A 26,980-nucleotide genomic window follows, 5' to 3' on the forward strand; every position below is an offset into this window, starting at 1 on the left:
TTGGAATTTTCACCTCGATGTCCTGCCTCCCAACCTAATTCTTTTCTCTGTACCGTATTTACTGTCTCTTAAAAGGACTGTTTTTGAGGGTGATATTGTCCAGGGTTGTGCTGTTGCTGCTTTAAGAAGACAAAAGGAGAGTCGGGTTCTTTCCCTGGCTTTCAGAATAACCTGACTTGTTGCAGGGTGTTCTGTGGGAGGGTTGTGCTTCCGCTGGGCCCTCTGACCCCCATAGCCTGGGGGAGTGTCCACTGAACTGAACCAAGGTTCCCGGGATCAGTACGTATTGAAGAGCTGTGCTGTGGTTCACCTTTTCTATTGCTTAGGAATTTGTGTTGTGCAACAGCATCATGGTGGGCACTTGCTTCATTACTTAGTAATTTCCTTTAACGTAAAGCTGAGCTAGAGACCTTCGGCCCTCTTCTCATTTTCCTGTTGCTACATATAAAATGTAAGAGGAAGTTATCCTGCTTTTCAAAGGAAAATAACTCGAGTCCTTAAATTTGAAGCTTGGAGTGAAAAATGAAGGGGGAGGTAGAATTTACCAAGATTTCCAGACTGGCAGGTCTGTACCACAGAGGGCTTAGAAGAGTCTTTTCAACCAGTAGAGAGATTTGTCGTTTAGTGATTCTTTCTGCGGACCTGAGCTAGGCACTGAGGTGATGGAAAGAAATATGAGGCATCGTCCCTGTCCTCAGGACCCTTACGCTTTTCTAATTCAGGGTCAACAAACTTTTCTTAAAGGCCCATTTAGCAAATATTTTAGCCTTTGCAGGCCATTTGAACTCTGTCCCAAATTCTGTCTTTGTCATTGTAATGCAAAAGTAGCCACAACAACAGGGAAGCGAATGAGGATGGCTGTGTCCTAGTGAGTCTGGACACTGCCACTGGAATTTCATGAATTTTTGCATATCCAGAAATATGATTCCTAAAAAATGTAAAAACTACTATATCAAACTATAAAGTTCCTGCACAGCAAAAGAAATTGTCAACAAAATGAAAAGGCAATCTATGGAATGAAGGAAAACATTTGCAAACCATATATCAGATCAGAGGTTAATACGTGCTTGGTAATTAACATAGTAAATAACAAATCTGGCCACAGGTCTAATTACTCCATAGTTTTGTAGTGAGGTGATTTCTATTGATGACAAAGTCACGGGGACTGGTGATAAAAAATCAAGTGCTTTGTTGCCTGAATTCATCATCGAAGGAAAGTCTAAATTCTGGTTAGAACTGCTAGAAATAACTTTAAATTTAAAATTTTCCATCCAAGTTCGCTGACTTTGCATTCTATGTACAGAATCATTGGAGTAACTTTGATCTCAGATTAAGAGCTCCTGGGAAGTCAAGGGGAATGTGGTCTGGGGAAATAGGGCATTTAGAAGGCCCTCGTCTTTGGCAGCACAATTTTAACAGAGAGAAGACAGGCTAAATTGAAGGGCATTGACCTGGCAATGTTGGTTCATAAAATGGCCCCAAACACAAGGGCAAAGAGAAACCAAAGAAAGGGGCAGGCCACTCCAGTAGGTGGGGTTTTAATAGGCAAGGGAACTTACACAGGGGCTGGTCCTGGGCAACCACAAGACCAGCAGGTCTCTGTACCTGCCCATCAGAATCTTAAAAGTTAACGTAGAGGCCTCACCTGGCGTCAGCTGGTCTCTACATCACGTTACTATCTCAAGGCTGCGTCCTTGCGGAAGCTTCTTGTTCAGGGAAGGCAGGCAGAATGCGCATTCCATGGACAGAGCAAGGGGTGGGTCAACTGGAGGTCACGACCTCTCGACGACCTTCACCACCAAGAAAGGAGGGAAGAAGTTCTAAGTGGCCTGTGCAACTTTGTCCACATCCATGCGGCCTCTTGCACCAGTTCTTTAAGAGAAAAGAAGGCAGGATGGGTGTGACTTGGCGCTCCTTGGTGGAGCTCTTACCACACAGCAGGTGCTGCAGCGTGGGAACCCTGCAAAGCAAGGGTTTCGATGCCGTGTTGTCTGTTAACTGGACTTTTCATGTATTTTTTTATTAAAACATTGATTTGGAAAAGCAGTTTGAAACAGATTTATTCTCCCCTAAGAAGACCCCCCCCGGATGGTGAGAAACGCTTGCTATTCCTTTCATTTCAACTTTACTGGTGGGCACAAAAATGATTATTTTCATTGAATTTTTGTATTTTTATATTCTTCTAATTATCTATAATAAATGTGCATTATTTTCTTATGGACAAAGCCTTTATATTAAAAATAAAGTTTATTCCTGCTCTTTATTTTGGGGTCTCTCATCTGTATTAAAATACATATAGAGGACAGAGTCAGCCTTATTCCTCAATATTGAATCAGAACTTGAGGAAACAAAGGCAGGAGGGAAGAAAAGAAAGAAGGAAGGAGGGAGACAGGGAGGAAGGGACGGAAAGGTTAAAAGATTATTCAGTTTCCTTACAATTCCAAGTCACTCAACCTTATCTAGGCTCTGCTACCTCTTGGTAATTCTTTTACTCATCTCTTATCTATTCTTTATCCTGCAAACACAGGATGAGTGAGCCTCAACCAAGCCCAGTTAAGCCTGCCCCAAAGCAGAACTGTGTATCTCAGCCCAGGCCACATTGCCAATCCACAGCATATGCTAATTAATTGGTTATTGCCTTAAGCTACTCATTTTGGGGGTGGTTTCTTACGCAGGAAAAGCTAACTAATACAGGTGGGTAATGTATTTTCCAAATCTGTATTTCCTGGCAATTTTCCCATATTCCAAGTTCACCAAGATGCACACAGTGTATTACAATAACATCTACAGCTCTTCTTAGCACCCAGAAAGATGCTTTTGAGTTGTGAGTATTTTCTTGGTGTCATGTTATCTATCCTGGGCTTCAAAATTCCATTTACATTTGGCATGCAACACGATTGCCCCTGGACCTCAACATCAGCTACCTATCATCACAGCTCAGTTCTTCCTATAACCAGTGACAAGACCCCACAAATCTGTGTTAAATTTCCCTTTAATGCTCCATAACCACAGAAGCCCCTTTAGGTTTGGATGCTCCTTTGGAGAAAGACCCCATTCCTGTCTCACTGACCACCCTCAGGGTCCATGGATACTTTCCAGATTTGTAAACTTGGGCAAATTACTTAATTGACTTCTGTTGGTTCTCAATGTCACCACTCATAAGGTGAAGATAAAAATGGTAGTCCTTACCTTACGATGTTGTCCATAGGACTAGTGAGCTAATAAAGGCAAAATACTTAAAACATAATCTGGCACGTAGTAGAGCAGGCCATTATTGTTATATTTCAGAGTTGCAGTGTCTCCTTTTCCTTCTTCTCTGGGTCTTATCAGCTTTCTTTCCTCTTCTATCTATAGGGAGAACAGGATGCTACCCTAATAGGCTATTTCACATAACCCCAATCTCATTGGAAACTGTGACTTCAGGAATTCAGCATTTATGCCGCTTCATAAGCAGTTATCATGATTGCTGAAAAGAAAAAGTCGGAAACATTGTTCTCTTTTAAATGGTCAAGTTTTTTCCAGCAAGGACAGGAAAACTTCTCCAAAGCCAGGAACATTTTTCAAGCTGAAATTTAACAACTTAGAAGTCTTTCAAAACTCCTTCAAGTCCTGTTCCCCTAAAATGAGATTTTGCTGGGAACCAGCAGGGTGTGCAGGAAAGCATGGTCAGGGATGGGCCAATTCTGGAAGCCTGTGGACTGCACAGGTGTGGAGAAGGCTCACAATTCAAATGGACATTAGTGGTAGATAAAATAGAGCAAGAAGTTTTTAAATACAGAGTTGCACTCCAAAGAAGGAAAAGAGCATTTCCTAAGTATTAAAAGAATTTTCCTTGGTGAACTGGGAAGAGCAGAAAGCAGCCCCTGAAGTCCCCAGTGGTTTAATCTCTCTTCTCTCTCTCACACACACACACAGACACACACAGACACACACAGACACACACACACACACACACACACACACACACACGGGCACGGGCACGGGCACGGGCACCTGGAAATGTGGACCTGGGCTGATAGGAGGCAGGAAGTTGGAACTGACTCGGTTGTCTTTTTTTCAATTTTTTCTCCCTTTAAAGCTCTATTGCATTCTTTTTTCAAGTCTCTTGTTCTTATTCATGGTCCTATCTTATCCCTTCGAGTCCAAGACACATGAAAAGGACTGTATCTCTGTGAGAGGGGAACTAGAAAAAAAGTTACTCCTTGGTCCAGAATTAAGGAAGCTTGTAGTTTGACACTGAGTAGGGATGGGGTTGGGGGGTGGGCTGGGGGTCAGAGGTTACAAATATCTTCTCCCAGACTGGGTTGTCTTTTCATTGTTTACACTGGCTTTCGTTATACAAATGTAGTATTCTTTTTTTTAATTAAAAATTTTTTTAATTTTGAGGGTAATTAGGTTTCCATATTTATTTATTTTTAGAAGAGATACTGGGGACTGAATCTAGGACCCTGTATATGCTAGGCATGAGCTCTACCACTCGAGCTATACCCTCCCCCCTGAATGTGGCAGTCTTTTGCCTTATGGTTTGGGCTTTTTGTGTCTCTTAAAGAACCCCTTCTCTACCATGACACCATAGAGACAATTTCCTACAATTAACTTCTAGAATTTTTTAAAGTGTTGTTCATATTTAGATCCTGAATCCAACTGCAATTTACTTTTCCACATAGTTTTGAATATGGTTTGAGGTAGGGATCTAATTTTAGGTTTTCCATCTGGATAGCCAATTGTTCCAGAATTTTCTACTCAGGAGTGCTTTCCTTACAGACTTATGGTGCCACATTGGTCATATACCAATTTCTTCTATATACATGTGCTTATTTGTTATTTCCTTCCATTAGTTTATTTGTCCATCTCTTTGTCAAATTTATTTACCGTATCTTTATAAAATCCTAGTATTTGGCAGCACAATTCCCCTCTTCCTATTGTTATGAACTGTGAAGAGTCTGAGACTTGATCTGTTTGCAAGCTAAGTTAGCCTGTCACTGACTCATGAATACAAGTAGGAGACATTCGAGGCTGGTGAGTCAGAAGCAGAGGACTTCATTGCTCACGGCACAGCAGGCAGCATAAACTTCATGTTCACCTCAGTAACTCTTGCCCTCAAGTCCCAAGTGTGATGCGGAAGAGCTGAGATGAATTCCGCACATGTCACTGTGAGGAACCCATGCCTGGGAAACCCCAACTTTAAAGGGGGATGCTAGCAAACTTGCCTGTCCTTTTCCCCAGACGGAGATGCTTCTTAAATATCCTGGACATCAAACAAATCTTACCCATGCCCCGGAGAGGAACACCATCTCTATCTTCCAAAGCTATTTGCTATACAAACATCCTTGAAAAGATAGTCAGGAAAAAAATCCGTCAGAGCATCTGCTGAGGAGATGTGCAGGAATGCAAGACCAACGGAGCATTCTCTCCCAACATTATTTCTCCTTCAGTATTATTTTGTTTATTGTTACCCTTTATGCTTTCATATCAATTTTAAGATCAACTGGTTAGTTGTTTGGGTAGCACTATGTCACTAGATATAAATTTATACAAATCTTTTTGAAATGTATTATTTACACATAAATAGTATCTTATGATTAATTAATAACTGGAATTATAGGCATGCAAGGCAATTAACCATTAAAAGAAAGATCACAAAAGAGAACAAAAAAAATAGGTAAAAACAAACCCAACAGAAACAAAACAGTGAAACTCCTGGGACCTTGCAGAAATAAATATAGAATCGCTTTGTCATAACATTTTTACAACGTAGGGCACAAGGGACTCCCACAAATGAAAAGAAACAAAAACAGAAGGACAAAAAAAAAAAGCCCACTGCTGAAAAGGAAAACAAGCAAATTCACCAACATGAGAAAACAATCCACTGTGTTGGCCAGTCAACACACACCACAAACTGGAAAATGGCATCTCAAGCACTTTACAGAACAAGCTGAGAGACTAAAGCCAGCATAGTAAGAGCTATTCATAAACAAAAACCAAAAATGGGAACCAAGAAGATGGAATGGGACACTAATAGTAAAGAAAAGGTAGATTTGAAAAGACATCAAATATAACTTCTAGAAGTTTTTAAAAAAGTAACAACACTGAAATTTGAAATTCCAAAGAAGGCTTGAATAGCAGATTAGAAAAAGCTAACTAGAGATTAGTGAATGGGAAGATAGTTCCAGTTCCCGCTGAGAAGGCAAGGCAGAGATAAAGAAATGGGAAACAGTGACTATAGAAACCTCATATCATACTGAAATGGCAAAACACCAAAGAGCAAAAAAAAAAAGTCTTGAAAGTGATCAAATATTGAGCAAAAAATACAATCGCACTTATATGAAGTTCAAGAGCAGGAGACACGAATCCATGGTGCCAGCTGTTAAATAGTGGTTCTCTCTGGGGGTTGAAGGGGAAAGGGTTCCAATCGAAAAGGGCATGAGGGTACCTTTGAGATACTGAACACGGTTTATATCCTTATGTTTCGATCGAAGTATAAAATCCGAAAAGTCACTGAGCTGCACATTTAAGATTTTGTGCAATTTATTTACAAGTATTTTACTCCATAATAAAAACACGATTTAAAAAAGCAATCAGAAATTTAAAAAAAAACAAAAACTGTCCTCAAAGAGATAACAGCTAAATAACAGCGTACTTGTGGTCCTAAGCTAAAAAGGTCAGAATATAATTCAACAGTGACTTCAAAGTGCTAGGAAAAATAAACATCAACTTAGAGCTACCTGGCAGAACTATTACCAATGAGTGAGGGCGACTAATGAGATTTTCAGGCCAAGACTAAAAACAGCCTCTAAAATATGTGCTTCAGCAAGAAGGGTTAGGACAGATGAATCAAAGTAGCAAAGAGTTGGTGAACCTACACTGGCATTAACTTTCACAAATCATAATTTTGATGAGGTGATGAATCTTCACTAAACTTATTGTGGTAATCACTTCAGTATGAATGTAAATCAAATCATTATGCTATACACCTTAAACCTATACAGTCCTGTATGTCAATCATATCTCAGTAAAACAGGAAAAATTAAAAAAACTAACTAATTCTTAAGGGTTTTAAAACTTAGGTGGATTATCTCACAGATACACTCTCATGTGACATGATCCGTGCCCAGGTTATTACTGCTGCGTTGTTTAAAAGAACACAAATTAGCAACAACCTCAATATTCATCAGTAGGGGAAATGATTACCTAGATTGCATCACATCCATACACTGGAATATTATTTGGCCATCAAAATATATTTCCAAGTGTGATATAGAATAGACTTATTTCTACATGAGTCAGATTTTTCTTTATTAACAACTGCAAATGTCAGTGGGTTATAACAATGAATGTGGATTTCTCAAAAGCTCCATCTACAGAGAAAGCAGTGAATAATTGTAAACATTAAAACACTTTTTCACAACTGGTAAGTGAAAAAAGCAGCGTGTAGAACAGTGTGTACAGCATCCTACCATTTGGATAAAATAAATCAAAATAAAAGACTCTATTACGTCATTGTTTTATATACAAGATCTTTGGAAGAATACAACTGAAATTGGCAAAGATGATTGCCTTCATGCATAGGACCCAAGTGGCTGTGAATAATGGTAGACTAGAGATAATTCACTGTCTATATACCTTTTGCACATTTTGAATTTTCTTCCACTTGAATGTACTATCTAAGCAAAAATTAAAATTTCAGTATAAATAATACTGGGTAGAGGTTAGAGATACTAACTTTAGATGTCATTAAGAAAATATGTTAAGATTCTAAGAGTAACTACAAAAAAAATAGAAACTGAATGTACAACTAAAATGCCACAGGAAACAGAGAGGGGTAAAAAAATTATCTTGAACACTTTAGAAAAACATATTTAAGAGCCATTTGTGTTTCCTTTTCTGGGGACTATCTTTCTTTATCATTTGCCCTATTTTCTATTGGGTTGTTGATCTTTTTTGTCATTAATATCTAGGGGCTCTTTGTACATTAGGAAGTGAAGCCCTTCGTGATACAAGTTGCAAACATTTTTGCCCAGTTTATCATTGGGCAAAAGATTTTATTTCATGTAGGCAAATTTTTCAATCCTTTCTTTATAACTTGAGTCATGGTTAGAAAGATTACACTCCAAGATTACAAAATAATTAATCCATATTTTCTTCAATAATTCCCATAGGTCCTGTGTGAGTCTCATTTCCCCAAACTTTTATCTCCTTATAGGTAGGAACAATAATGGGTCCACATGCAGGTCATCCATGGGGCAAAGTCCCCCATGTGTATTTTCTCCAACAGGTGATACTTTTCTGCTGACAATGTTAGATTTCTCTCTGATCATCAATTAGTGCCCTCTACGATCTAAGACAATTGAAACACCACTAGCAAGTATTTTGCAACAAATGAATGGATTTCATCCCCACTACAAAAATAAGGGAGTTGAGGTTTAGAGATGCTAAGAAATTTGCCCAACATCACATAGCTAGAAAGTAAGGGAGTTGGAATTGAAAGTCAGGTGGTCTGGCTTTAGAGCCCATAACCGGAACCCAGTGAATTGTAGCTGGCACATCCTAGAAATGATACAGTTTTTTTTTTTTTCCTTTTAAAAATTACTGTCACCATCTGGGAAATGAGGGCAGCAAAAAGATACTGATTTTTTTAAAACAGAGCTGCAAACACTGAATGGGCAATTATGAAACATGGTTTATTAATCTAATGTGTTCATTTCCAGAGACAGTAATACTTAACACATTGCAATTTATGAGGTGTTCTTACCGACATCATCTCTTGACATTCTTTCAACAAAGATGTATGTTAGCTGTTAAAGTAGTGTTTGTCCTATACTAGAATGAGAGGGAAGATTATACACACACACAATATTATTCATTGCTATGTTATGTTAGCAAAAAATTGGAAACCTCTTAAAGGTCCTTCCTCTAACTAGGGGGTGAAAGGCAGATGTAGAACAGAAGTGTCTAGTATGCAACCATTTGTTTGCAAATGCAGGCTATTTCAACTTCTTCATCTTTTTGATTTTTCTAAATTCAGAAAATGGCCTAGGTAAGGTTCTCCCAAATAAAGCAGATACTTTGGCCATGAACTTGGGGTCTGTTTCCTCCACAAGTTCAGTCCATTCAACTGTAACTGCATTTTTCTATTCATTTAAGTTTCCACTCATCAGGCAAGTCAGCCTTTGACTTGTGTTGCTAACTGGTGATTCTCAAAGAAGCAGAACTCTCTCATCTTTTTTCTGTTACTGAAGATCGAGATGATATTGATGGCAGAGAGTAAATGATAAACACCCTCGACCAAACTCTAGGTGACTTCCCAGCCTTTTAGAATCTTTTTCTTTATCTGATTTTGTGAAATTGGTTTTTGTTGCTTGCCACAGAAATTTGTACTCCAGAACAAATTTCATGGCATCATGTAATTTAACAGTTTTCTGTCCAGCATCCTTCTCACAGAAGTTGCTAAATGCATACTCTCTGAAGAGACATAGGATGTAGATCTCAAATGAGACCATCCTTCTCAAAGAGCCACACAAACTCAACCTCATTTAAATCTCCTGAGATCTTCACAAAGATTTTTGTTCCCATTCGGGGTTGCATACCAGAGCACATGCAGTCTGAAGGGAGATGGTCCTCTTTCCTCTGCCTTGTGCTTACATCCACCATGCAATTGGTCCACTCAAGCAAAGCCTGCATCAGCTCTCTCTGTGGATTCTTGCACCTGGCTCACATTTCTCCGGTTGTTGGTTGGTCTTCATAACTTGACACAAAAATGTCATTTTGTTCCAGAACCAGCAAATATTCAATCAAAAGGAATCACCAAGAACCTAGTGCATCAAATCCCTTTCTTTGAACTCACCCAGAGCCCAAGAGAGCTCTGTAAGAGCGTTGGGTACGCTGTCATCAAGGTTACTGTGAGCTACGAGTGAGTTCTGACTGAAATAGCTCATCAGCTCCTACCGCCCCCTCCTGTGGGAGGTCTGCCTCCAGCTGTCTTGCAGGATTGTGTAAGGACACTGGATACATTGATTCATCCCTCTTTTTGGGGGGCAGGTGTTATTTATTTATTTTTCTAGCAGAGGTGCTGCGGATTGAACCCAGGACCTTGTGCATGGTAGGCACGCACTCTACCGCTAAGCTATACCCTCCCCCTGATTCATCCCTCTTTTTAATGAAGCCCTATTGCCATTTACCTGATTCCCCTTTTATGATACAGCACAGAGCAGGAGTGGGCAAACTGACAGATGGTAACTAGTCCATGGGACTTGGAAAACAACTAGACATGGTGGGAGTGCCGTCACTCCCCGACTCCTATCAAAAGAATTCAAACCTGAATCAGATCACGCTTCTCCATCTTCCATACCGCTTTATAGGACGTGTAAGGCATAGAGAAATATGTGAAACACACCATGAGGAGGCAGCCAGCAAAATTCAAAATGTGGGAAACCCTACAGAACAAATCATTTGGTTGTTTGGAATACATTTAGAAAGGAAAAGAAAAAAATACGAATTTATAGATTAAGAGAGATTTTAAGAGACCTATCAACCAAGAGCAGTAACTGGATACTATTTGACCCCTAATTCAAGCAGAGTAAACAACACGTATGAGACAAATGGAGAGATTGGCACACTGACTGGATAACTGATGACATGCTTCAGAATTGCCCTGTAGATGGACGGAGACCAAGGGAGATTTAGATGTAACAGGATTAGCCGTGAATGGAGTATTTGCTATAGCTGAGTGACGGGTACTTGGGGGCCATTGCATTAGGCTTTGTATGTTTGAAATTCTCCCTAAGTTTAAAAAGGAAAAGGTGCAAGTCAAATAGTAAAGTCATTGGAGGTTCTGTGTAGGTGTTTTGGAGTGGTGTCCAGAGAAGGGCCATTACAGCTCGAGCATAAAGACGCTTTCAGAGAGCAGAGGGTCGATGATTCCACCTCAGGGAATGAACTGACAGTGTTCAGAAGGGAAAAATAACAAGGAAGCCTGCTGAATCAGCAAAGGAGGTAATTCCCTCAAGCCTCCACCGAAAGTTTACTTATGTTTTACGAACACTTATTAGATCTGGAGCTACACCTCACTCTTGCCACCTACAGATTTAAAAAAAATAGTTAACGTGAAATAGTTTAGAACAATGCATTTTAAGGATGCAACCAGGCCTTGTCATCTCTGTAAATCGGCACCCTAGCTTCCCTTTGGAAGTTGCACAATGCTATTTTGAAATAGTTTCAAATGCTTAATCTGACCTGGAGCTGGCTCTTGGGTCTTGTGTCCCCAAGTCAATTCTGAACCAAGTTTGCACCAAACACCAACGTGGCTTTCATTGGATGTGAACAGGAAGTGGCTAGCTGTTTCGCAAACTTTCACTTCAGGGACCTACGCAAGGAAGCCAGATCACCAGAAACCAGTTCCCCCAACACTGCTCTCCACCCTGGCCACTATGCGCTCACATCAGGGGCCACCTCACCTCTCCAGACGGCTGTTTCTCTTCCAGTGAATCTGAGCAGTTACTGCCCCTGCTTACATGGACAAGTTTTCAGAAGTGATGTTATTTTAAACTTCCTGTCTGTGATGTCTTGCTTTCAATAGTTGAGTTACTCTCCATAAGTATGCTTGTAGCAAGGATGGAACAAGGGATGATGTAGGAAAATGGCATGCAAATAGCCTCCCAGAATCAAATTGTTTTGAACAAAAATGTTAGGAATTTGAATATGATGTTCTTGAAAAAGTCAAGTCCAAGAGGAGACATCACAGTACTGCTTGCCCGTAGTTCAAATACTTGCTGACTGCAATGCAGCAATCTTCTGTGTCCATGTGGATTTCCTCTGCCAGACTAAATGTGAGATCACAAATGCATGTTTATTACCAGTACCAGAAAAGTGCCTGGCTCATAGCACAATTCAAGCATGAGTCAGTCAGTGAACACACGAGTGAACGCACAAATAGCTCTGAGGAGGCAGTCTTCTAGGAAGTAGAAACTGTAAATACGATTTAGATGCCATTCTTTCAAAATCCCTTCAAAGTAGGATAGATACATTTGTTTTGTCACTTAAAGCATTTATTTTAAAAACCATGTTTCCAATGTTATGAAATAATAATACCTTCCCTTAATAGCATGATGATTTACTTAAATTGATGAGATAAAATGAGAGGTACTGTCAATGTTTCTCAAAGGAAAGAACAGCTGTTATTTCACAGGGACACCATGAATAAAAAAACCATACAGGATGGCCTGCATTTATTTCCTCCTGCAGGTCAGTCTCTCAGAATGAACTTGTGATGTGTTCTTTCTAGGCACCAAGAGACAACGGGCTGCCACCTCTACATTCAAATCGGACAGTCTTCCCCAAGCAGGCTTAGCTGTAAGAAGGCAGAGGGAGCAGCCAGGCCCCCACAAAACATTCCCCTGGCATCTGCATGTCACGTGGTTCTGCCTTCCTCAGCCCCCATTTCAGCACCTCCTCCCTTTGCGCTGCAAGGTAAGGTGGGCTATGAACTCAAGGCTGCCTGTCTCTTTGGTACAAAGCGTTTTTCTCCCATCTCAGATGTTAGGTCTTATAAGAGGGCTAGTTAAGCATTACACCAAAGAGAACTGCCAATAATTTATTATTGCTGATGGTTCCGTTAATGGATTTTTATATAATTTAAAGACCCGCAGCATGAAACGACCTCAGAGACCATTGAGTAAAATCTCTTCATTCTAACGACAAAATTATCCTTCATTCTAATGACAAAATTATCACGCAAAGTCTATAGTTTACATTACGGTTCACTCTTGCTGTTGTACATTTTGTGGATTAGGACAAATGTATAATGACATGGATTCATTATTACAGTATCATACATAAAAGTTTTTTTACTGACATAAAAATCCTCTGTGCTCTGCCTGTTCATCCCTCCCTCCCCCTTAAGCCCTGGCAATCACTGATCCTTTTTCTTGTCTCCAGAGTTTAGAGGATAACAACGTGTTAATTTAGGTTCATCAGTAGTAACAAATGCACCACTCTAGTGGGGGGGGGGTGTTGATAAGGGCGGAGGCTGTGCCTGTGTGGGGTAAGGGAGGATATGGGAAATCTCTGTATCTTCCTCTCAATTTTTCTGTGAACCTAGAACTACCTTACAAAATTAACAGAGTCTTTAAAAAATAACAAAATTGAGACTGAGAGGTTAGGTGACCTGACCATGGTCACAGAGCTGGTTCAGAATGGACCAAGATTAGATAGAATGCTGGGGCCTTCTCTTGCAAGTTTTACACACATGTTGCTACCCTGCTTCCCATAATAACAAGAAAAAGTTGAAGAATTAGTGAGAAATAGAGGAGGCTCTCCTCTAGGTCCAACTGAATGGCTCATGTGAGTGGCAGAGAAGTGGCGCAGACCCTGAAGTTTATATCTGGGTTCCGTTTTTACCATCTCTCCTCCTCCCTTTGCCACCACACGTGCCAGCACCTCTAGGCTTTTGCTAATGCTGTGCTCTGTGCCCAGAAGACATTCCCCTCCATCCCCAGGTGCCAGTTACTCCTCTGGGCAGAATGAATCCCTCTCTCACAATTCTCAAGCCCGAGTCCTTTGCAAATGACTCTGTTACAGAATCTGTACTCTAGTTACTCACTAGCCCCCCAGTTAGACCCTGAGCTCCATCAAGCAGGACTGGGTCTTAATCACTTTCACATTTCCAGAAACAAACTGTCATGGGGTAGTTTTTGTGCTAAAAAAAAAAATGTCTGGAGAAAGGACACAGATCTAACATTTCTTTTTTCCAGAGTACAGTTTAAGACTAGAAGATATTATCAAACAAAAATAAATATGGCTTCTACAACGAAGCAGCCGACTGAATATACTGAATGTTGTAGATGTAAGAGTTCTGGGAGGGCACACATGGTGTGTCAGTGGGATATACAACTATTCTTTCCTTTACATTAGAAACATAACTGTCAATAGGACTGTAATTTTTCCTCGTTCTGAAACTGTTAATAACCATTTAAGTTAATAATAATAATAATGGGCAATCACTTCCTTGAAAAAAAAAATCACATACAATTTAAAAAGTATATAAAGAACACTTTGGTCCTAGGTCATGGGTACTCAGTGGGCGTCATTCTGGAAGGTTATAAGGCCATCAGTTACGAGGAGGGTAGAAGGCACAGATTAAATAATGAACCTGGAAAAGTCTGGTTTTACAATGTGATAACTAAGACAACAAGGCAAAAAGAAAAATCAAGGTCAGGTAGTGACTGCAGTTACTTCTTGCTGCCTTTGGACTAAGAATTACATTAAGTTGTGCTAACGCAAAACACCGCAATAATCTACTCTGCAAGTTTCACATAACCAACTGTTTGATTCAAGATTTAAAGAGATAAAAGGAATGTTAACATACTGAACATAGATTGTTAAGCTATTTTTCCCTAGCACATACATGATGTACAATGGTGCATTATTAGAACTAAGAAGTTTTAAATCAAAAAAACCTTATCTTTTTAAAGTATCTTCTGCTCCACTTTAAAGGTTCCTGTAAATTGTATTTTCCCTAAACACAACATTTGATCTGTTCATTTACTTATTTTATAAGCAAATGATCGAAATGTAAATATACATATATGTAAAAGCAGCTACCCTAGATATGATAGCCCAGAATTTAGTAACTGTATAGGCTTTCTGGCTATTTCAATTACACATAAAACGGATTTTAGAAAAGAAACATATTTGGTATTTATTCTAATGAAAGTATATTAATTATGATATATTTTTGAAAGCTGTTTTTAAAATCTTCATTTTTAAAATTCAGATGCTGCTCAGGCTCAACCTTTTAGTAGGAATGTTGGCTTATTAGATTTGGTCATCTTTCTTTATTTATCTTAAAGTTCCAACATAAAACAAGGAGGAATGTAGTTCTATTACAAAAATATAAATACTTGCAGCAATAGCTTAAATTATTTGGCCCTCGAAAATACTGCTTAAGAAATCAAGCTCAGCTTCATTGTAGGTAAACACAATTATGTCCAAGGCTGGGATATTTCACTCTCCTTTTGGCTGCAGGTTATACTTTTGTGGCTGGAAAAAATGTTCTTCAATAGCACTGACTAGTTCATTTAGTTCTCTCTTCAGCTGCTCGGGATCACTGCAAAATAAGCGGAAGAAATTCCAGATCAGTGGATTATTCCAAAGCTTAAAGACTCCCCACACAGACCAAGTAGCATTGATACTTAACCTTGAGTGGAGGGCTAAATCAGACAAAACTCCAACTACTTAAGCATGGGAATGTATCTGGTGATGCGGACAAAAAGCCCCATGAAACAGTATTATTTTCCCCAAAGTACTATAAACAAAACCATCCCTTTGCACTTCTCGTAAGAATTTTTAAGAAACACAATTTGTGGCCTGGCATCTGTAAAAGCTCTGCAATGTCTATACCTAACAGAGCGGAGACAATTTTCACTACTCCAGGTGTCATTAAATCCTGCTAAACTTTTACAAATGACATCCCCAGCGTGTCCTCGGTCTCCCAGGATACGGATGTTCCTGATCCTGTTGTCTGTTTGTTTGTTTTGGTGGTGGTGGGAGTGTCATTAGGCTTATGTATTTATTTTATTTATTTTTACTGGAAGTCCTGGGGCTTGAACTCAGGGCCTCATGCATGCTAAGCATGTACTCTACCACTGAGCTATCCCCTCCCCATTCCTGACCCTGTTTGTCTTCGACTACTGGAACCTAGGCGACAGCTCGAGGTAAGGCCTTCCTAGGCCGGAAACGGGGAGCCTCCTAGTGGGCTTGCCGGTCACTCAGCTGGAACTCAGACCCCCTGCTTATTTTTTTATTCTACCTCAGGAACAAAAATCTATATAACAAAATCTGTATAAACAATCAAAAAGCTGAATGAAAAAACTAACTCCTTCCATTCAAACTTTCATTACTTCATACTTCACCATCTTTAATATATACAAACTCAATTTTAATGGAAAGGGCAATCCCTGTAAATCGTTAAGATCATTTCTGCACTGTAATAGTTAACCAGTACCACTAAAACAATCATTTTATTATCAACATTAATTCTGGCTTGACTACTTCTTACTACCTGTGTGCCCTTGGGCAAGTGACTTAGCTTCTCAAAGTCCCAGATTCTTCATTTGTAAAATTGAGATAAAGTCTTTATCTTCTCAAGAGAGTTGTTGTATAGGTTGAGATAAATTATATAAAGCAATTAGCACAGAACCTGGCCCAAAAACCTCAATAAATGTAGCTATCATTGTAATTATTTTTATCCCCATTGGTAACATATAAAGTAATTATGCTTCATAAATATATATGAATCACACAGGTCTTTTCCCCCTTCTCCATAAATGTGCTTTGAAGAAAATAACAGTTTTGAGGAAAGCACTTAACTAAAATTACTTTAAAAAAAAAAAACCCAATATACATAACAGTACAACTCATCAATGAATTTACTTTGTATCTCCTGCTGGTTTTATTTCTTTTTTAGAACCCTGCCTGATAAAATTATTACCTAAATCTTATAATAGAAGAACATCCTTGTTCTTAGGAGATGAGTACTGAAGCCTATGACTTACTTTCAAATGGCTCAGAAAACAAACAAACAAAAAAACCCAAATATATAATATATATGGTGAGGAGAGCAAATACTGAAAAATGTCAGCAATTGCTGAGACCAGGTTGGGGGAGGCAAACTATGGTGTGTGGCCTGCTTTTGTAAATAAAGTTTTATTGGGACACAGCCACACTCATTCTTTCATGTCTGTGGCTGCTTTCCTGCTACAACAGCAGAGCTGAGTGGTTCCAGCAAGGACCATATGGTCTGCAAACCCTAAAACAGTTACCATCTGACTCTTCACAGAAAAAGTTTCCCTACCCCTAGTCTAAGTGTTGGGTATGTGGGTATTCACTGCATTATATCTACATTTCTACAGGCCTGACATTTTTCACAATAAAAAGTTGGACGAAACTAAAGACATCAACCCCAGCAAAAAATATTTTTTTAAAACAAGACCTTATATTTGAAAAGGATTTTCCATTCTAAAGGATTAGTAGTGTGGAATTCTATGAATGAATGAAATTCATGATATAAAATATGTTAATAATATTTAAGGTCGTTGGAAAATAAGAAAAACCTGAACCATGGCTTTACTGCTATCACGCGTTAGGTATGCTGATGTCTTGAGCCCTGACGACACATCCGTGGACCGACATAGGGCCTAATGTCCCATTTAATCAATGGGAGCAACATTTCAATGAATATAATAAAAGGATAAATTTTCAAAGTGCTTTCAGCAATTTATAAATTAATATTTGAATTTAAATCCATGTGAAAAATGCAAATACCATAGGTCCTTAAAAAGTAAGCTATGTTGTCATTATAAAGGAAAGTTTTCTGAAATATTACATATATTTTCACAGGATAACGAAGAGTTAAAAACAAAGATACAGAGAAAAGAGATCTTTAAGTTGGACTCATGTCCATTTGTTTTCAAAAGAATGAGGCACAGAAATATGAAAACGTAAGTGAGAATGAGAATTACAAAGAAATATCTATGGAAAGTCATACTCAATGTAAGAGTAAATAGCTTATTATATAACACACATGGAAACACTGATACTTGCACAATATTACAATAAAATATCGGTGATCCAGAACGCTTAGAAAATGAGCACTTTTATGGGTTTATTCAAGTGGCTTAATAGTTGAGTTTTTGTCTTTTAAGCACAAAAAAGTACTGAATGGGAATCTGTGATGAAATACATTACACAGTCCCATGACTTCTTAAATATACTATCTGAATATCATGCTGTCTGAGAGCCACAATCATGACTGTTGGAATGGAGCTCTTATTCAGAAGAAACTTCAGGGCCCATTTGGGTACGGATTACTATTTCCTTTATGATAAACTCCCCTGGAGGTGAACATTCTGAATTCTTGTATCCATGTTTTGTAGTTTTGTTCTGTTTTAATATTTCTTGCTTTGCTAACAGCACTGACTTCTCCCTGCCTGAGGAAAGGCCAACTGCAACAAGTCTTCCCTGCCCCCACAATCTGCTACATTTAATCCGCTGTTGGCTTGCTGATTTAAGATGCTCAGAAATTTTCCTCTGCTCTTATTTGCACATAGTGTAAATGTGATTCATAAGCTAGAAAATCCTGTGAACAAAGCTTTGGTGCGTACATGTTGCTAGAACCCCCCAGACCTGTGCTGTCTGCTACAGCTGCCGTTAGCCACACACGGATATGGTGCACTTGAAATGAGGCTAGTATAACTGAGGAACTGAATTTTTAATTTCATTTCAGTTTAATTAATTGAAATTCAAATTTTAAAACTGGTACTTGATTCAGTATTGGAAAACTTGGGTATGTTTGCAACAACTTGGGTGTCAAAATCTACTTTTTCATGAAATTTATCTAAGTTTTATGAAATCTAAATGCAGATCAAGTAGTTCCAAAAAAAATAGCATTTGAATTTGAGATATGTGGTAAGTATAAAATACTATACAGATTTTGAAGAATTAGTGAGAAAAAAAGAATTTAAAATATCTCATTGATAGAAAAAGGGACTCTCCTATACAGTTGGTGGGAATGTAAATTGGTGCAGCTACTATAGAGAACAGTATGGAGGTTCCTTAAAAAACTAAAGATAGAGTTACCACATGATCCAGCAATCCCATGTCTGGGCATATATCCAGAGAAAACTCTAATTTGAAAAGACACATGCACCTCAATGTTCACAGCAGCACTACTTACAATAGCCAAGCCTAAATGTCCAAAAACAGATGACTGGATAAAGACATGGTGTGTCCACACACACACTGGAATATTATTCAGCCATAAAAAGGAATGAAATCATGCTATTAGCAGTAACATGGATGGACCTAGAGATTATCATATGAAGTGGAGTAAGTCAGACAAAGCCAAGTATCAATATGATATCACTTATATGTGGAATCTAAAATATGAATTTATTTACAAACCAGTAACAATGAAAACAAATGTATGGTTACCAAAGAGGATAGTGGGGGGGGGAAATTAGGAGTTTGGGATAATTTATACACACTCCTACATATAAAACAGATAAACAACAAAGACCTACTGTAGGGAACTATATTCTATATCTTGCAATAACCTATAATGGAAAAGAGTCTGAAAAAGTATATATATATATAATGTGTAACCGAACCACTTTGTTGTACACCTGAAACTAATACAACATTGTAAATCAACTATACTTCAATTAAAAACTCATTAATAATTTTTATAATGACTACATGTTATATTAATATTTAACACACTTAGCTGTAATGTTAATATTTAATATACCAAGTTAAATGTATTATTAAAATTATTTATACCTCTTTCTTTTCACTATTTAAACTTATGTAGGAGAAAATTTCAAATTGCATATGGGGCTTACATTTTTTGTTTTATATGGAGCTTACATTTATTTCTGTTGGACAGCGCTGACTTAATTCATCTTTAAAAACATTTCCTGTTTTCTGAACTGTATTCTACATACAGAAGTGTTAGTTAAGTGAGTGTTAAATAGGTATGCAAAATCACATTTACATGTGCTAACTACATGTAGACGGCTGGCAAAGTTCAAAATGTTACAGGTGTTGGAAAGGACCAACTCAAACCCTTTACCAAGGTGACAAAACATGACACTGAAGCTAGCAGACCATCAGCCCTTTGGTGTCAAGGGCTCTTTCTCACATGGGTCTTTATCTGCCCCAGGAGCTGGCATGACTTACACATAAGAGGTGCTCCAAGATAATGGAGTTTAAATTATTGTATCAGAGATGCAGAGAGGAAGAAAATCTCATTGTTGCTAGCCTCAAATAAAAAGTACTAAAAAGGAAATTTTATGACTATTACTGAAATCAAGAATTAAATTTTCCCGTACAAGGAAAGTTAGGAGAGAAGGAAGTAGTTAAGCAGGAAGTAAGCTCTCTTGTCCCTGGACACCTCAAGCAGCTGTTAATATCATAATACTGCGGCAGGTTCTGAAACAACATTCCTAATTAAACCACATATTGGAAAGATGAAATATTTTACTTAGTGTTGATTTTAGGAAGTTTAGGGAATAAAAATCACAGTGGCTGCCATCCATAGCGTACCTATTTCCAGGGGGGGCGCACAATTCTGAATAGTACTTGATTTTGGGCTCTGTCCCACTGGTCCGAATGGTGGCCACGCCTCCATTAGCAAAGGTAAAGGTGATCATTTGGCTGCGTTTACTGGTAGGGAGAACCTAGGAATTAATTTACACATGTCATAACTTTAAGTAGTAACATAAGCTGCTCTCACCTAAGCGATATTTCCCCCTGGATAAGCAAGAAAGTAAATGCAAAACAAATACATTGGTTTGAAAAGAACATTTTTGAGGAAAACAGAAAATGTACTCCATATAAATGAAATAAATAAATAATAATAATGATGATAAGGCAATTTGTGAAAATTAAGTAACTCTGTACACTAGCATTTTACCTCCCTAGTTCTACTGAAGTTATATAAGGTTTACTAAAATTGAAACACATCATTTCACCAAAAAATTGCTTAAAACAGATTAATAATGCATTACCAAAACCACACAAAACATTAGACTTATTTCACTGTCAAGAGCTTCTAGAAGATGTACTGATTGCTTTCCAAACTCCACTGAAATGACTGAGGCATTAGAAAACAAAAAACACACAAGTGCAAAGAGGTAACAGCAGCTGACAGAGCTGCCAACCAATTGTGGAAGTCAGAAACCAGAGGGAAATGACCTGATGGAACACGGGACAAGAGCGGAGACCTGGTAGCAGGCAGAAAGAACCGAGTCAGCATGCTCTGCAGAGCCTGCAAAGCTCACCACCTGGGGCACCAGGTACTGCAGGGGTGAGACAAAGGTAGTATTTGAAAGGAGCTATTAGACCCCCCAGATCCTCACCCTCTGCCCACACGGTCAGGCAACCACCTCATCAGGAGGCAGTTTAAATCCCTGGTGTAACTGAACCAGAAGGGCTCAGGAGCTGGTGACACGGGGCACCATGGAGGGCAGGGCATGGAGAAAACGGAGAGTAAGTCAGAGTCCACACTGAGTGCTCGCACCCCTCCCCTCCAGCCTGCAGCACCTCTCCATTACTTCTGGGACCTCAAAATCCCAACTTATAGCCCTTGGGCAGGAGCTTAGGGTGAGACTGAGGCTTCCCCAGATCCTCTCTCCCCAAATACAATCTCTCTAGAGTGAAGTATGGTCAATGCTTTGGCAATGCCTTCCACATGTATAAAGAGACTCCAACCAGTTTTTTAGGGCCCAAAGTACAATTAAGGATTAACAGACTTTGGGGAAGACAAAAGACAAAGTCCAAACCAACATCATCATCATCATCATCATCATCATCATCATCATCATCATCATAAAAGACCTTAAGGGAAATAAAGACAGTACAGAGGAAAAAAGATCTGCCTTTTAAAAAAGCTATAATTAATATCCTTAAGAGATAAGATATGATACACATGAAACAAGAATGGGATGTTATTTTTAATAAATTAGAGAAAAAGAGCTGACATAGCCAACAGAAGCATTGAAAGTTACTGTTGAGGTCATCTCCCCAAAAGTAGGAAAAGAAGATACAGATGGACAGAGGGAAGAAAGAAACACAGAAAGTAGAACATCGCTCCTGGAGAGTCAGCATCTAAGAACTTGTCGAGAAGGGGAGAACAGAAAATGCTTGAAGTACAACCATCCAGCCTCCTTCTTCAATATAAAATCAAGAAAACTTCTCAGAACCAAAAGAAATGACTCTACTGACCAACAAAGACCAACCAAGTGTCCAAAGAAATGAATGAAAAGAGACCCATACTAAAGCACATGGCTGAACTTCTAGAACCCAAAATTTAGCAGGAAGTTCCCACTATCTTCCCATAGAGAACAAAGCAAGTTGCGCGGAAAGGACTGAATGAGTACGGCGTCCATACCCCTGTAGGTAACACACAGCGGGCCCCGACCAGTTCCTGAATGAAGGGATGATGGTGCTCAACAAAATCCATGGATGCTCAAGTGCCTTATATAAAATATCATGGTAAAATTGACCCTCAGTATCCGTGGATGTGAAACCTGTGGATACTAAACCCAAGGATATCAAGGGCCAACCGTATCGGTTTCCTGATGTGTTAAATGACAGTACTGGCCTCAATGACTAGTGAGAAAAAACCTCTTCAGTTTCAGTCCATGGTTTTTAAATATCTATATAATTTGACATCTTATTTATAATAACTCTTAAGAACCAGCTTCAGTTAATTATATGATTAAAACCAGCTTCAATTAATTATATGATTAAATAAGTTGAGCTATTCAAAGTGTAATAAAAGGTAAATAAAAAAAGAGTTTAATTGATGAAAGACATTACTTACAGCTTTTTTATCAGGTTGGCTATCATCATAGCCAGTTGTAAGGTCCCTAATGCCAGAAATTTCAAATTTGCCACAAGTTTTTGGATAATTATTCTTTCCATCGTAGTTTCTAAGGTTTTCAAATAATTTTTTAACAGTGCCTTGATCGTGACAGATGAAATATGAAGCTTTGGTAATATGGTAGCCATACCTATCAATACAAATACAATTACATGCAAAACAAGGAACAAAGAATTCTGCACAGTGTACACTGAACATGTCATCAACCAGTATACTCTAAAATAAATGACACAAATAACCATGATGAGTTTCAAAGGAATAATTTAGAATTAAAAAAAAGAGGTCCAACTATCTACCCCAGGGATTGCTGAACTGTTGCCTGGCCCTCAGCCAGTGTTTTTGAGTAAAAGTTTTATTAGTGGAACAGCCACATCATTACCTTATGTGTTGAGTCTGGCTGCTTCTGCACTACAAAGGTAGAGTTGAGTAATTGCTATAAAGACTAAACAGATGTTTCATGAACACATTTAGTCTTTTTTGACATTAGACACTTAAAATCGCATTCTTCCATTAGCCATTTCTGCAACTAATTTTCTCATTTGTAAGGATTAATGTCATCATGAATGGTAATTACTATTAAGTGATTAGGTATCAAAAGGAAAAGATGATCTCTTATCTAGTTCTCATAAGAAACAGAATTCATAACTAAAGAAAGAGCATCAGAAAGAACATTAGTGTCCCATGCACAAGAACAGAGTAAAGCATTATAAAATATTACTATGTGTGATGATACACGTTAACTTTACTAATTGTGATCATTTCACAATGTAGACGTATACTGAGTCATAATGTGGTACATCTGAAATGGATAAAAAGCTTACTCCAATTAAACAGCATTAATAGAAACTTACTCAACGTAAATGGCCTTTAGCTGCTGAGACAAAGACAAATTCTTGGTTGCTAGAAAGCTAGCCAACTCTGCAGTTATGACGGCGGCACTGACTCCATCTTTGTCCAGAACAAAAGGGCAGCACATGTATCCTGCAGAGACACACACAGTGAGGAGTAGGTCCCTTTACACACTACGTATGCACACGTCTATGTGCATCCTGCCTATTGCACAAGAAGCTGCACAGTACATAGATGCTTCTCATTCACCACCATGATATTTGAGAATCTAGCCCAGTGTCTAGTGCATAGCAGGCCTTCAAGAAGTATTTGTTGAGGTATAAACTACTATGTATAAAATAAATAAGATACAAGGATGTACTTACTGTACAGCACAGGGAATATAGTCATTATTTTATAACTAGAAATGGAGTATAATCTATAAAAATATTGAACCACTATGTTGTACACCTGAAACTAATATAATATTGTAATTCAACTATGCTTTAATTTAAAAAAAGAAAAGAAAAAAAGAATTATTAGTTGAATAACCAGTAAAGAGAATCTCCCTCCTTGTCAAATTGTGCACATTTTCCAGGTCTAGCCCAAATCCCTACAGCTCACACAAAATTGTTTCCAGTGGTTCTAGTCAATCTGTATTCTGTCCTCTCTGAATCCCCACAGTTCTTGCGAGTTTCATTATTCACCTTGACAATGAGCCCATACTCTCTTGTGTGGTTTCTAACCAGATCTATATAAACTGCTGTAGGCTAAGGTCAGTGTTATCCATTTCTTTCAGAGTCACTGTATAAGTGATATACAGTAAGTATTTGATAAACAAATGTAAGAAAATATTTGTTTTAAATAAAAAAGCTACAGAAAGACCGGACTGCCAGTTTTGACAACAAAAGAGCACAAGCTGAGCTACTGCACTTCATTCAATGAATTAGTTCAGTTGATGTGCTCATGTCTGTGCTGCAGGGAATGTTTAAACCAGCGAGATACGTGTTGTATAATAACCATGATGCACAGTAACTTTTACTAAACAAAGAGCTAAAATTATCTCCAGCACAAACATTTGCATTTCAAGTTTCTATTGCTAGCTCTCCTTTCTGCTCATTTATAGTGATCATTCAAGACACGTGTTTTTCCGTCATCCTGGCTGGGTCTTTCAGGTGACAATCACTCTGATCAAAGTCCCACAACCGTGCATTCTCCTTTTTTCTGGACAGATCTCTGCAGAGCATTCTCCGTGTGTGTGTGTGTGTGTGTGTGTGTGTGTGTGTGTGTGTACTATAAGTGAACTATATTCGGACTGGGTATCAACACCATAGTGAGGAATCTCACAACTCTCCAAATATGAGGCTTCCGTAGCTACTAGCCGCCATGTACAGAACATCACTGTTCTTAGTCATCCAGGGAAAGGATTCACTTCCTTACATAAATGGCTTGGTTATTTGTGAGATCAATTTTTTTTTCAGCTGAAAAAAAATCTGCAACACCAAATCTGGGGTGGGACAATTCAACACTTGCTGAGCGTCGCAGAAGCAAAGCAAACTGTGTGCTCCCATTTCACTGTTAATCTTCTGAACCCAAACCCAAATCCAAACTTTTGCCGTTTATTTGCATTCTGTAAATTAGCTGATTCCATGATCATGATGTCAACTCTTACCAATAGCTTCTTCAAATGCAAATAAGACATTTTTCCCCTGGTCTATTAGTTGTTTGGCTCGGTTTCCCATCCACTTAAAGCCAGTTAATGTTTCCTAAAAGGATAATCCAAAAGAGAAAGAAATGCCTTAGACCTTTTACAGAGCAAAAAAAGGGAAGAGAGCAAGTCTCACAAAGACCTTACCTCGAAGTGAAAACCCTCCTTTAAGGCAATGGCCCGCAGGATTTTTGAGGAGACGGTGCTGGACAACATGTACGTGTCTTTGAGGGCACTGTGATCTTGGTTCTTCTCTTTCCAAGAAGTAAAGAGCCACCAGCCCAAGAGGGCCCCCAACTCATTGCCTGAAAACACTCTCCATTCACCACTGAAAGAAAAAACAACCTCTGCATGGCAGTGATCTTTTAAGAGAGACGCTGGAAGTTACCAGGACAGAACAGTTAAGCCAAACAAGGCTCAAAGCAGCCCCTGTAAGGCTGTTCTTGTTATTCTTGTTTAAACATCTGGCCAGAAGTGTGACCGCCACTCCACAAACATTTGAACAGCTACTGTGTCTCAGCCAGTTTGTCTAGACAAACAGCCTATCTCTGAAGGGCAGTGAAGACACAGAAACACTTTTATCTTACTCATTGGCAAAGGTGTTGGTTTTAAACATAACTGAAGTATGCTGGCAAGATGCACCCAAGTGTAATAGTTTGCGTAGCTCAGCTTTCTGCTGATTCTCAGTGACTGCGCGGCAGTCCGTACAGTCAAGTGCGGTGTGAAAACAGTCAGGACCCGGAGCCCAGGCCTGGGGTTTGCTCCTGTCTGCAGTCCAGGCAGCTACAAGTGCATCTCACGTCAGCGTGTATCACCTTAGCTTAAATTTCTAAAAACCAATATAGAATTGAATCTGTTTTGTCATAATTTAAAATCCTAACCCTTTGAGGGTATCCCACTGCCTCCTAAAATCACACAGGCTGTTTGACACCCAAAACTGCTTGGACGCTGCTTACCGTTCAGCATTCCCCCTTACTTACCACTGCTCTGTACAAACTCCAGTCACTCTCATCCTGAACTGTCAGCAACCCCAGGATACATCTCTGGTCTCCTCAACCCAAATTCAATATGGCTTTGAAGGTCCCACTCCTTAACCAAACCCTTCAGCAAATACTGAACTGTAAAGTCAGCACCAAAGTACTCGGCCCTCATTAAGCACTGAGTCATTAATTATAATAAAAACAATGATAAAACAGGGGGAGATGACAAATGATCATTTCAATTCCAAACACATACTGGGCTGCTTTACTCTGCATTGTGCTTGCTGATCGTGTGGGCCCCGGATCAGGACTCGCTCTATGCCAGAGGACCTGACAGATGTTCAGTGAGATGACTGCTTGCAAAATAAATGCAAACCATTTCCAAATAGATCTGGTCTCTCCAGAAACATTTTACTGCCGAAGATGGAAGATGTCACCCTTTATATTTTCCATTATCTTGGTAATCACGATGGATCGTACCTGTCTTGCTTTTCCGCCACAGCAAGTCTATCAGCATCTGGATCATTTGCTAAAACGATTTTGGCCTTGGTTTTGTCAGCCAAAGCAAAAGATAAAGTCTGAAACAGAGTAAGGAGAGGAAAGATCACTCCAATTGAGAACAGAGGACATTGCAGTCTTTAAAAACATTCAGTTCATTAAGCACTAGAAGACTTTTCCCAAACCAAGGCTGCATTTTTTTTTTGGAGCTGGTCTTGGCTGGTCACATATTACTTCCTAAGTCAGAGGTCAGATAAAGGGCGCATCAACACATGACCCACACATGCCCGTGGGATTCGCCCTACATCTGAGAGCGTGGGTGTGGCTGGACTGGTATTTCCAGGCCTGGCTGTGTGATCAACGTCACAGACAAACCAAAATAAACCGACTCTCTGAATATCATTGTAACCCTAACCTTTAAAAAGGTTAAAAGAACCATAATTTAAACAGTACTTCTTCATACCAGAAAAATATCAATTAAGGGGTAAAAATCATGTGACGAACCTTCATTCTTTTTTTTTTTTT

At 38.9% G+C, this 26,980-nt stretch overlaps 1 protein-coding gene across 1 annotated transcript in view; it reads right to left on the bottom strand.

Annotated features, from left to right (window-relative positions):
- Positions 1-14,682: 14,682 nt before the first annotated feature.
- Positions 14,683-26,980, bottom strand: part of PGM2 (phosphoglucomutase 2) — a 29,986-nt gene continuing 17,688 nt past the window's right edge. Inside the window, exons 8-14 of the mRNA XM_031686955.2 lie at positions 26,438-26,535; positions 25,125-25,305; positions 24,942-25,035; positions 23,293-23,422; positions 22,382-22,571; positions 20,101-20,234; positions 14,683-15,103 (exon numbers count right to left, since the gene is read on the bottom strand). Coding sequence (XP_031542815.2) covers positions 15,001-15,103; positions 20,101-20,234; positions 22,382-22,571; positions 23,293-23,422; positions 24,942-25,035; positions 25,125-25,305; positions 26,438-26,535 — 930 coding nt within the window. The 3' untranslated portion in view covers positions 14,683-15,000. The remainder of the gene's footprint in view (positions 15,104-20,100; positions 20,235-22,381; positions 22,572-23,292; positions 23,423-24,941; positions 25,036-25,124; positions 25,306-26,437; positions 26,536-26,980) is intronic.

Source organism: Vicugna pacos, chromosome 2 (genome assembly GCF_048564905.1).
Source record: "Vicugna pacos chromosome 2, VicPac4, whole genome shotgun sequence".
Taxonomy (NCBI): domain Eukaryota; kingdom Metazoa; phylum Chordata; class Mammalia; order Artiodactyla; family Camelidae; genus Vicugna; species Vicugna pacos.